This window comes from Pseudophryne corroboree, chromosome 4 (genome assembly GCF_028390025.1).
Source record: "Pseudophryne corroboree isolate aPseCor3 chromosome 4, aPseCor3.hap2, whole genome shotgun sequence".
NCBI lineage: Eukaryota > Metazoa > Chordata > Amphibia > Anura > Myobatrachidae > Pseudophryne > Pseudophryne corroboree.
This window is the reverse complement of record NC_086447.1, coordinates 837,772,187-837,785,323: the sequence shown is the minus strand read 5'-3', so window position 1 is coordinate 837,785,323 and position 13,137 is coordinate 837,772,187. Positions and strand designations below refer to the sequence as shown.

At 47.9% G+C, this 13,137-nt stretch overlaps 1 protein-coding gene across 3 annotated transcripts in view; it reads left to right on the top strand.

Annotated features, from left to right (window-relative positions):
• Nucleotides 1–13,137, top strand: part of PLCB1 (phospholipase C beta 1) — a 1,298,702-nt gene that overhangs the window by 1,156,257 nt on the left and 129,308 nt on the right. For all 3 annotated transcript variants that reach the window (XM_063918579.1, XM_063918581.1, XM_063918580.1), the window contains one exon: nucleotides 5,164–5,344. In XM_063918579.1, the coding sequence (XP_063774649.1) occupies nucleotides 5,164–5,344 (181 nt within the window). The remainder of the gene's footprint in view (nucleotides 1–5,163; nucleotides 5,345–13,137) is intronic.

Genomic DNA, 13,137 nt, shown 5'->3' with positions numbered 1-13,137 from the left:
CCCATATCTCTGTCACCCCTTTCTCCAATCTCTCTCTCTGTCACCCCCCTCTCGCTGTCACCTCTCTCCCATCTCACTCTCTCTCTCTTCCTCACCCTTCTCTCTCTCCCATCTCTTTCTGTCACCCTTCTCTCTCTCCCATCTCACTCTCTCTCTCTTCCTCACCCTTCTCTCTCTCCCATCTCTTTCTGTCACCCCTCTCTCTCTCCCATCTCTCTCTCCTCTCTCCCATCTCTCTCTCTCCCTCGCCCTTGCCTGTAATTCTTTCAGTAAACATTTAGCTTAATATTTTGCTCCATCCATCCTCCGGATTCCAACTATTAGGTTATATGATTAATAATTCAGAAAGTAACAGTCATCTGAACCTACTGAAAGTGGATAACAATAATAAAAATGCGAAAGCAAGTATCCATAGATTATTTATTTTGTTGAAAGCGGCTTCTCTGGATGAAAAAAAAGGTACATTGCTGACAGACTCATTTTCTTGAGACACAGGTGTCAATGCAATTATCATGATTTACTTTCTACATACTGCATAGCGCTCCGTACAAAAACATACGAATCTGGGGTGAAATAGGTCCATGAGAGGGGCAAGTTCAGGTGCTGATGCCAGCATGGGATCAGTACTAAATGCCGCCAGTCGGAATCCCGGCAATCGAAATACCGACGCCGGAATCCCGACAGGAGTGGCGAGCGGAACGCAGCCCCTTGCGGGCTCGCTTCGCTCGCCACGCTTTGGGCATTTTCTTGTAAGCAATTTATCAATTCCAGGCTCCTTTTGGAGACACAGTGAAAATCCAAATAAAAAAGTATGTTAACACCGCGCTAAATTGAAAGCTGCTCCAAGTAAAAGGTGATTAGAAAAGGTGATATGGGAGCGCTATGTTAATTGTACCTGCAAAGTAAAAAAAACAAATATTTAAAACAATTATTTAGCATTGAAAAATGCTACTGCTGCGTTGCAGATGTTTACACTCTTTCTTGAGTATTTTAGTTGGTATACCGGCCGGCCGGTATGGAGGTTGCTGGTCAGAGTGTCCGTGTCTTTTGCGGGCGGGGAGGTGGGTTCCCCGTCTACCTATCCTACCTTCCTTCCCTGCGACGCTGGTTACTCGTCCTGGAAGTCGTCCTCCGTTCCTGGCGTGTTCCGCTAAACCAGAAGTTGACGCTCTGTGACTTCTGGTATGGCGTACGTCCGGTTTCCCAGCACCAACGCATTTCGTGACTAAGCACTTCGTCAAGGATGATCATCCTTGACGAAGTGCTTAGTCACGAAACGCGTTGGATGCTGGGAAACCGGACGTACGCCATACCGGAAGTCACGGAGTGACAACTTACGTTTTAGCGGAAACTTTCGCACTGGGCCCCACAAGGTGTAGAACCGGCCCTGCTCCCAGTTCATATTATGTAACCGTATAGTGCCCTTCTATTCACATTATATCACATTACAGTGCCCCAGTTCATATAATGCCAAACCACAGTGCCTCCACTTCATATGCCACATTACAGTGCCCCACTTCATATTATGTAACATTATAATGCCCTCCAGTTCATTTATACCACATTACAATGAGCAGGTACAGGGGTATAACTAGATATACTGTAGTCCAAAGGCAAACGTTTATAAGTGCCCCTATGTACCACACAATGGGGAGAAATGTATATAACACATGTATCTTTGACAGGGAAGGTCAGCCTCGCATCAGAGGTGGTAGAGGCTAAGGGGGTCATTCCGAGTTGTTCGCTCGCTAGCTATTTTTTGCAGGGCTGCGCACAGATAGTCGCCGCCTATAGGGGAGTATATGTTTACTTTGCAAGTGTACGAACGCATGTGCAGTCGAGCGGTACAAAAATGTTTTGTGCAGTTTCTGAGTAGCTCACAACTTACACAGCCGCTGCGATCACTACAACCTGTTCTTGCAAGGAATTGACGCCAGAGACCTGCCCTGCAAAAGCATGGACGCGCCTGCGTTTTTTAAAACACTCCCAGAAAACGGTCATTTGGCACCCACAAACGCCCTCTTCCTGTCAATCTCCTTGCGATCGGCTGTGTGAATGGATTCTTCGTTAAATCCATCGCTCAACAATGATCCGCTTTGTACCCGTACGACGCCTGCGCATTGTGGTGCATACGCATGCACAGTTCTGACCTGATCGCAGCGCAGTGAAAAATCCTAGCATGCGATCAGGTCAGAATGACCCACTAAGCCGGTAGAGCAATTTAAACATGCTTGGGATAGGCATATGAAAAGAATTAAGGGTCAAAAAGGATTGAGATTACCGAGAGGATAAAAAAAGGGGCAGACAAGATGAGCCAAGTGGTTCTTATCTGCTGTCAAATTCTATGTTTCTAAGGTGGCCCCTCTCAGCTATGGGCCCCATAGCAGCTGTACTCCCTTCTCCTATGTTAGCTGCGTCCTTACAACAACACCATGCATGAGTATTACATAACATTTCCCGTTTCTTTCATCCTCTGATGAAACATTCGGTACCTTCTGTAGTGAAGACTTTAATACCGTGAATGTGCAAGGTTTCAAAATTGCAGTAAACTTTAGAAGTGGGAGACTGTGTTGGTTTTCACATCATACTAGAAAAGCAATTTGTGTCTTGCTGGATCTTCCTTTGGCAGCTGCATACAAATTGCTAGCTTATCAATGGATATCAGAAAAGTTTCTTGTAGCAGAAAATAACACAATCTACAATGCAGCAATCAGCACTTTGCTGGGTTTTACAGTAAATTAAGGCTTACAGACGCTTCTGTTGGTGATTTTGTCACTTGTCAGATCAGCAGAGGTAAAAAAAATAAAAATAAAAAGCATTTTGCTGACAGTGAAAATTATGAATTGTATGTTTTACCAGTCTGCAAGGATTCTGATACAGAGAACCGTGAGGATGCAGATTCCTGAAGTAGGAAGTAATGAACGTTTCAGGAATGGTTGCAGAACCAGCCTTCTGGGTGGTGACCATGAGCGTTGGTAATTAATTGCTGCAGATAGACGCTTGTCTGCACTTTTTATTTATAAATGGCTTGCAGAGGGGACAAGCACCTTCTGTACTATAATATATTATTTATACTTTTCATATAAATGGGACCGCGCCACAATGAATAAAACACATTCCAATACTTTTGCCACACACTGATGTTGTTGTATAAAGCGCAACGTCAGTGGTGTACATGCAGATATTGGTGGTCATTCCGAGTTGATCGCTAGCTGCATTCGTTTGCTGTGCAGCGATGAGGCAAAAACCGGCAGTTATGCGTATGCGGCGCAATGCACTATTACAACGGCCGATGTAGTTTCACACAAGGTCTAGCGAAGCCTTTCAGTCGCACTGCTGGGCGCAGAGTGATTGACATGAAGTGGGCGTTTCTGGGTGGCAACTGACCGTTTTCAAGGGAGTGTTTGAAAAAATGCAGGCGTGCCAGGAAAAACGCAGGTGTGGCTGGGCGAACGCAGGGCATGTTTGTGACGTCAAAACAGGAACTGAACAGTCTGAAGTGATCGCAAGCGCTGAGTAGGTTTTGAGCTACTCTGAAACTACACAAAAAAACTTTGTAGCCGCTCTGCAATCCTTTCGTTCGCACTTCTGCTAAGCTAAAATACACTCCCAGTGGGAGGCGGCATAGCATTTGCACGGCTGCTAAAAACTGCTAGCGAGCGATCAACTCAGAATGACCACCATTAAGCATCCCCTGGATGAATCTACGGAGGACCACAGCAGATATAAATGATTTTGCTGCAATCCCTCAGTTTCAATAGCAAAAACAGGCCCTATACAAACCTATGTGGCCTGCTTAATTGCAGAACTTACCAAGCCCCTGGAGCTAACACTATCTGCAGAAGGCGTTAACCATTATAGCCTATAGGCTGCAATCCGCAGAAGGTATGATCAGAGGTGTCACTTACTTTAAGTACACCCGGTACGGCGCTGGCAAAAGGGAGCAGGGCTTTGCGGAGAAAGGGGCGAGCTTCACAGGAAGGACTGGGCTTCACATCCGGTCCCCCGTTTTTTCGTCACTCCGGGGGTTCGGGAGGTGGGGCTGCCCCCGGGGAGTGCCGTGGCTGTAGTGCCGGCTCCTACACAGTGTCAGGAGCCGAGTGTGGCACATAATGTTACAGTTTAGCATTCGGCTCCTGTCACTGAGCATGAGCCAGCATTTTGGTGTCACCCCTCGGCGGGTGACACCTGGGTGCAGGCCGCACCCCCAGCACCTCCCTTGTGATGCCACTGGGTATGATCTCTCACCAGCACTCTGTATTCAGGGGCTGATTCAGACCTGATCGTTTTCAACGACGGCCGTCGTAGCCCTGCGATCGCCTCTGCCTGATTGACAGGCATTGGCGGTCGCTGGGCGGGAGGGGGCGTTGCCCGGACCGTTGGGGTGGTGTGCCGCGGCGGCTGCGTCTAGATTGATTTTTTTTGTTGGGAGCCAATTAACGTACCAGCATATTTCTGGATTGTGGGAGGAGTCTGGAGTAACTGGAGGAAATCCACGTAATCAGGGGGAGAATATACAAACTCCACACAGTTATTTCCATGGTGGGAATCGAGCCCATGATCTCCTGCTAACTATTACACCATATGTACTGTCCATATGCATTCAGTCGATCTACAATTTCTTATTGCCAGGTTAATATGATAAGCGATACATATGTTGCCTTTAATTATAGCTAAAAGCAAAGGGTTATGGTATTACAAATTTGCATACACTATTACGTTGGTTTTTAAAAAAAACATTTGATGTTGTGGGTGAGGTTAGTATCAATATGCACATTAAGGGGGTTAAGTGGGCACTGTTACCTTTTAAGCTGATCACTCTGGAAATACATATATTTAAAATCGAACTAATTAAAAAAATTCATTTTGTAGGGTTGCACTGAACATAAGATTCTCAATGTAGGCCTTCAGGGGGGGGGCAATGATTTGATGTGGCCTATTTCACATCCGGACATATATAAAAGGGGTACAGTATGTGATTAGTGGAATGTACAGTATGAAGCCCTGGTACAGAGGACCCTAATAAAAGATGGTGTCTGTTACCAACCTCTGCCCAAAAATATTTTGCGCAGTCATTACTTCATTACTTTAGCATGTTTGTGACTTATATGCGGCTGAAAAATAAAAGCAGTGGGTGACAGCATTCTGTACTTTTTATTTCAGATGTGACTCTGGGAGTCCGGATCATAATTCTTCTACTGTGGAACAAGATTTAGCTGCGCTAGATGCAGAAATGGCACAGAAATTAATAGAGCTGAAGGACCAACAGCAACAGCAGCTTCTCAATCTTCGGCAAGAGCAATACTACAGTGAGAAGTATCAGAAGAGAGAACATATCAAACAGGTTGGTGGGAATAAATTCATCTGTAGTTTGTAATTGTGCTCTGACGTGTACGGTACAACAGTGATTAATGACTAGTACAATGGCGTCAACCACTGACTTGTATAAAGTTTTGTGAACCCATACAAACAGAAAATTGTGATGAGGACTTTAATAAAGGACCATGGGGTCTATGTAATAAGACTTGGAGAGAGCTAAAGTGGATGGAGATAAAGTAGCAGCCAATCAGCTCCTAACTGCCATGTTACAGGCTGTGTTTATAAAATGCCAGTTAGCAGCTGATTGGCTGGTACTTTATCTCCGTCCACTTTATCTCTCTCCAAGGCTTAGTAATACATAGACCCCAATGTTCCAATGTTGGCATGGCCACGCATACACCTGTGCACCTGCTAGGTGACATGGAAAACAGGAACTGTTGGGGGTTCCTTGAGGACTGAGTTGGCAACTACTGCTTTAAATTGATGTTTGACTAGGCGGTATCCGGACTGTAGGTGGATTGCAATTAGGTCGACACCCATTAGGTCGACACCCATTGGTCGACAGTGGTTAGGTCGACACTAGAAATAGGTCGACGCGGCCATTAGGTCGACATGAACATGGTCAGCATGGGTTTTTCGCTTTTTTGGGGGGACTTTCTCATACTTTACGATCTACGTGGACTACAATTGGGAACGGTAACCTTGCCCACGCCATTCAACGGGATGCGGTGCACTATTTGGGGTTCCCGGTCCCTTGACAGAGAAAACGACTCCAAAAAAACATAAAAAACTCATGTCAACCTTTTTCCATGTTGCCCTTGTACATGTTGACCTAATGGCCGTGTCGACCAATTTCTAGTGTTGACCTAGCCACTGTCGACCAATGGGTGTCGACCTAATGGTTGTCGACATAATTGGTGTTGACCTTGAGTCCCATACCCGACTAGGCTTACCATACTATCCCTTTAAACTGCAACAATAATGAATTACACAGGTTCTGCGGCTTGCTGACTTTAAACATGCATTTCTCCTGGTTTTAATCAGCCGCAGAACCTGTGTAATCCATCAGTGTCTCGGTTTAAAGGGATAGCATGGTAAGCCTAGGTTTGACGTATCATATCCAGTTCATTTTAATTACATATTTGCTTTATGAATAAATTAATAACATGATGACTATAGATCACATGCATCCAAACTCCAAGTTGAGTTAGGAAAATAAAAGCTGTTTATGCTTTGTCTACAGTATAAAGAGAATGCCTAAATTAGTGCATACCAATCTTTCCAATCATCTTAAAATTGTATGTACAGTAATATACTGTAGCACTCAAAGGGGGGAATTCAAATGTTTGAAAAGTCAGTTGGGTGTCTATTTTTTCCAGTCTATTAGAAAAAACAGACATCCAACTGACTTTTCAAACAATTGAATACCCCCCAAAGAGTTAAAGTGCCGCCATTATAGTGCAGTATTTTCCTAGGAAATAAATCACCAGGCATCTTATATAAACGGAAACCAAATGATACACTGAGCACTCCCTCGCTAGGAAATTAGACTATTTATTACCTAAAAAAGCTCTCCACACTTTTCTCAATGGATATACCTATTTTAAGCCAATTTCCATTCTTGTGCTGTTTCATTTTCCTAAGTGTTTCTGCAATGTACTTGGACTAAGGTACAATTACGGGATCCCCCAGGGCTCCATTTAAATTAATATTTGTTCAGAATTAAATCTTCTTCACACATGAATGAGCCAACTGTTCTTGTAGTAGGTATTTCATTGATGAATTGCTCATTGTTCAGGGCTAGAGAGATTTTTCTCTTACATAAAAAACAATATGCAATTATGGTTTGCATTAATTTTTTTGCTGTGGGCTAATTATTATCTTATTTTAACTTTTTTATTACACAATTGAATAATTTCCATATGTATGATATTTAGAAATATTTTATTCATGCAGGTCTTTAGCTATGTAGAGTAAAAGGAGAAAATACAAGGAACATTCTCAAACGCATGCAATGGTCTAGGTTGGTCTGTACTGTGCAGTGACCTCAAGTCACTGACTTGTACAATTTCTGGGCAAACTTACAAATGAACGTTATTAACATTTATTTATATTGCACTAGCATATTTCATAGGTAAGAGAGCCCTGCTCGTAAATTTGCAATCTACAGGATCTGAAAAAGATAAATGTGACACTACACAATTATATATTTTATGTAATGTAAGGTCCAATTAGCTGGGCCATCTGTGTCCTTTCTTTTATTTTTGTTCTTGTTTTTGCGGTCCATAACAACATTAAGATCAGCAGGGTAGCAGTTTCAGGCCCCTCTTCTCTTGTCACCAGCCTCATTACAAAGACCCCCGTGGCATACTGCATGCAGGCAAGACATATTATTACATAGATTTCACAGGTCTATTGCAGAGACCCATCCCAGGCCATATTTTACAGACTCTCCAGCCTCATTGTACATTCTACTCCCCGATCCCTGCAGAGGGTCTTCCTGTTCAGAAGGGCTCCGTGATATAAAAGTAATGGAAATCCAGTGATGTCTGTCTTAAGACCATAATTTCTATGTGATGTTCATGCATACTTACTAACATTACGGCTGGCCCCCTCTGGGAGGGGAAGCAAGTTGAAGGTGTGGGTGGCATGGTGCAGCCAGTTGGGAGGTATGAGTTGCATGGTGCAGCCAGGTTGGGGATGTGGGGATATGGTACAGTCAGGTGGTAGGTGTGGGTGGGATGGTGTAGTCAGGTGGGAGGTGTGGGGATATTGTGCAGCCAGGTGGGAGGTGTGGGGTTATTGTGCAGCCAGGTGGGAGGTGTGGGTGGCATGGTACAGGCAAGTGGGAGGTGTGAGGGGCATGGTGCCGTCAGGTGGGATATGTGGGACTTTGGTGCAGGCAGGTGGGAGCTGTGGGCGCCAGTGCAGTTAGGTGAAAGGGGCATGGTGCAGCCAAGTGGGAGGTGTGAGGGGCATAGTGCAGTCAAGTGGGTGGTGTGGGGATACGGTGCAGCCAGGTGGGAGGTGTGAGGGGCATAGTGCAGCCAAGTGGGAGGTGTGGGGATATGGTGCAGCCAGGTTGGAGGTGTGGGTGGCCGGTGCAGTTAGGTGGGAGGGGCGTGATGCAGCCAAGTGGGAGGTGTGAGGGCCATGGTGCAGTCAAGTGGGAAGTGTGCATGACATGGTGCACCCAGGTGGGAAGTGTGGGTGGCATGGTGCGCCCAGGTGGGAGGTGTGGGTGACATGGTGCACCCAGGTGGGAGGTGTGGGTGTCATGGTGCAGCCAAGTGGGAGGTATAAGGGACATGGTGCAGGCAGGTGGGAAGTGTGCAGGGCATGGTGCAGTCAGGTGGGAGATGTGGGGGTATGGTGCAGCCAGGTGGGAGATGTGGAGATATGGTGCAGCAAGGTGGGAGGTGTGCGGGGCATGGTCCTACCAAGTGGGAGATGTGGAGATATGGTGCAGGCAGTTGGGAGGTGTGAGGGGCATGGTGTAGTCAGATGGGAGGTATGGGTGGCATGGTGCTACCAGGTGGGAGATGCAGGGATATGGTGCATCCATTTGGGAGGTGTGGGTGGTATGGTGCAGCCAAGTGGGAGATGAGGGGATATGGTGCAGGGATGCAGTCAAGATCCCGCCGGACGGAATCCCGGCGGTCGAAATACCGTCACCGGAATCCCGACCGCCACAATCCCGACATATTCTCCCTTCGTGGGTGTCCACGACACCCATAGGGGTAGAATAAAATAGTGTGCCGAGCGTAGCGAGGCACTGTGCCCGCAGCGTGCTGGGCGCAGCGAGCCCACAAGGAGCTGTGTTCCGCTCGCCACCCCTGTCGGGATTCTGCTGGTCGGGATTCCGGTGTCTGTATATCGACCGCAGAGATCCCGTGTAGCGGGATTTCGTACTGATCCCATGGTGCATCCAGTTGGGAGGTGTTAGGGTCATGGTGCAGCCAGGAGGGAGGTGTGAGGGGCATGGTGTAGCCAGGTGGGAGGTGAGAGGGGCATGGTGCAGTCAGGTGGGAGGTGTGGGTTGCATGGTGCAGCCAGGTGGAAGATGCAGGGATGTGGTGCATCCAGTTGGGAGGTGTGGGTGGTATGGTGCAGCCAGGTGGGAGATGAGGGGCATGGTGCAGCCAGGTGGGAGGGGCATGGTGCAGCCAGGTGGGATGTATGGGTGGCATGGTGCAGCCAGGAGGGAGATGTGGAGATATGGTGCAGCCAGGTGGGAGGTGTGAGGGGCATGGTGCAGCCATGTGGGAGATGTGGGGATATGGTGCAGCCAGGTGGGAGGGGCATGGTGCAGTCAGATGGGAGGTATGGGTGGCATGGTGCAGCCAGGTGGGGGATGTGGGGATATGGTGCAGACAGGTAAGAGGTGTGGGTGGCCGGTGCAGTTAGGTGGTAGGTGTGAGGGGCATGGTGCAGCCAGGTGGGAGGTGTGAGGGGCATGGTGCAGCCAGGTGGGAGGTGTGAGGGGCATGGTGCAGCCAGGTGGTAGGTATGAGGGGCATGGTGCAGCCAGGTGGTAGGTGTGGGTGGCATGGTGTTACCAGGTGGGAGAAGTCAGGTGTGAGGTGTATGGTGCAGCCAGGTGGGAGATGTGGGGATATGGTGCAGCCAGGTGGTAGGTGTGGGTGGCATGGTGCAGCCATGTGGGAGATATGGGGATATGGTGCAGCCAGGTGGTAGGTGTGGGTGGCATGGTGCTACCAAGTGGGAGATGTGGGGATATGGTGCATCCAGGTAGGAGGTGTGGGTGGCCGGTGCAGTTAGGTGGTAGGTGTGAGGGGCATGGTGCAGCCAGGTGGTAGGTGTGAGGGGCATGGTGCAGCCAGGTGGTAGGTGTGAGGGGCATGGTGCAGCTAGGTGGTAGGTGTGAGGGGTATGGTGCAGCCAGGTGGGAGGTGTGGGTGGCATGGTGTTACCAGGTGGGAGATGTGGAGATATGGTGCAACCAGGTGGGAGGTGTATGGTGCAGTCAGGTGTAAGGTGTATGGTGCAGCCAGGTGGTAGGTGTGGGTGGCATGGTGCAGCCAGGTGGGAGATGTGGGATGTGGATTGAGGTGGTTTTAACTTGCAGTTGAGCCTAATGTTTTTGGCATGTTATCAGTGCATGAATACAGTACCTCCAGACTATTCCACTTTTGGTGGGACATTCCCCAGGACATTTACAGGGAGTTGGGAGTTGTTCCACTGCTGCATGCTGTGAATGCACCTTGTTATATGGCATACAGCATAAAAAAATGACTTTTCTGAAGAAGACACTCACTAGGGAGGGCTGTGCCTAAAGGGAACATTATGACCACGCCTCTGTCCCATTTTGGAGGGGTTGGTATCGATATACGGAGATCCCGATGGCCAGAATGATGACAGCGACATTGACAATGTTTAAAATCCAGACGGACCCCCGTGAGTATTTAAACCCTAACCCACTCCTTCCGCAGCCTAACCATAACTGACCCCTCCTGCATCCTAAACCTAAACGGACCCTCTCGCAGTCTATCCCTAACTGCCCCCCCTGCATCCTAATTCTAACCCTAGTACTTACTGTCTGGATTCTGATTGTCGGGATCTCAACCGCCAGAAGATTAACTGCATCCTATTTTTGGAGACCTCCGATGTTGGGAGGCGTGTGAAAGAATGGTGTGAACAGTTGTAGAAATAAGTCTAAACCAGTGGTGAGGCTGCAGCACCAACCACACATTGCATGGGGGGTCCAGTTAACACATATAAACATACATGTATTGTATGTAATATATGTGCTGGCTGCCTTACCCCCGGGGATCGTCAGTGTAGTGCCTTTCACAGCCACAGCTGGTCTCAGCATTTGGTCTGGGCTGCAGCGCCGACTACCTTGTGCAGGGAGGGGGGAGGACGCTAAGCCCATATACACATACATGTGTAGATGTGTGGAATAATAAGATTTTACTAACCGGTGAATCTATTTCTCGTAGTCCGTAGTGGATGCTGGGGACTCCGTAAGGACCATGGGGAATAGATGGGCTCCGCAGGAGACATGGGCACTTTAAGAAAGAATTTAGGTTCTGGTGTGCACTGGCTCCTCCCTCTATGCCCCTCCTCCAGACCTCAGTTAGAGAAACTGTGCCCAGAAGAGCTGACAGTACAAGGAAAGGATTTTGGTAATCCAGGGCAAGATTCATACCAGCCACACCAATCACACCGTATAACATGTGTATAACAACCAGTTAACAGTATGACAAATAACAGAGCATCAGGTCCAACCCTGATGCAACCATAACTTAACCCTTATTGAAGCAGTAACTATATACAAGTATTGCAGAAGAAGTCCGCACTTGACACGGGCGCCCAGCATCCACTACGGACTACGAGAAATAGATTTACCGGTAAGTAAAATCTTATTTTCTCTAACGTCCTAGTGGATGCTGGGGACTCCGTAAGGACCATGGGGATTATACCAAAGCTCCCAAACGGGCGGGAGAGTGCGGATGACTCTGCAGCACCGATTGAGCAAACACAAGGTCCTCCTCAGCCAGGGTATCAAACTTGTAGAACTTTGCAAAAGTGTTTGAACCTGACCAAGTAGCCGCTCGGCAAAGCTGTAATGCCAAGACCCCTCGGGCAGCCGCCCAAGAAGAGCCCACCTTCCTAGTGGAATGGGCCTTAACTGATTTAGGCAGCGGCAATCCAGCCGCAGAATGAGCCTGCTGAATCGTGTTACAGATCCAGCGAGCAATAGTTTGCTTTGAAGCAGGAGCACCAAGCTTGTTGGAAGCATACAGGATAAACAAAGACTCTGTTTTCCTGACCCTAGCCGTTCTGGCTACATAAACCTTCAAAGCCCTGACCACATCAAGTAACTCGGAATCCTCCAAGTCAGTAGTAGCCACAGGCACCACAATAGGTTGGTTTATATGAAAAGATGAAACAACTTTCGGCAGAAATTGTGGACGTGTCCGCAATCCTGCTCTATCCGCATGGAAAACCAGATAGGGGCTTTTATGTGACAAAGCCTCCAACTCTGACACACGCCTAGCCGAAGCCAAGGCTAATAGCATGACCACCTTCCACGTGAGATATTTCAACTCCACCGTTTTGAGTGGTTCAAACCAGTGTGATTTCAGGAAACTCAACACCACGTTAAGATCCCAAGGTGCCACTGGAGGCACAAAAGGGGTTGAATATGCAGCACTCCCTTTACAAACGTCTGAACTTCAGGTAGAGAAGTCAACTCTTTTTGAAAGAAAATGGACAGGGCCGAAATCTGGACCTTAATGGAACCCAATTTTAGGCCCAAATTCACTCCGGACTGTAGGAAGTGAAGGAAACGGCCCAGCTGGAATTCCTCCGTAGGAGCATTCCTGGCCTCACACCAAGCAACATATTTTCGCCATATACGGTGATAATGTTGAGCTGTCACGTCCTTCCTAGCCTTTATCAGCGTAGGAATGACCTCATCCAGAATGCCTTTCTATGCTAGGATCCGGCGTTCAACCGCCATGCCGTCAAACGCAGCCGCGGTAAGTCTTGGAACAGACAGGGCCCCTGTTGCAACAGGTCCTGTCTTAGAGGAAGAGGCCACGGGTCCTCTGTGAGCATTTCTTGCAGATCTGGATACCAAGTCCTTCGTGACCAATCTGGAACAATGAGTATTGTTCTCACTCCTCTTTTTCTTATTATCCTCAGCACCTTGGGTATGAGAGGAAGAGGAGGAAATACATAGACCGACTGGAACACCCACGGTGTCACCAGGGCGTCTACAGCTATCGCCTGAGGGTCTCTTGACCTGGCGCAATACCGCTGTAGCTTTTTGTTGAGGCGGGATGCCAT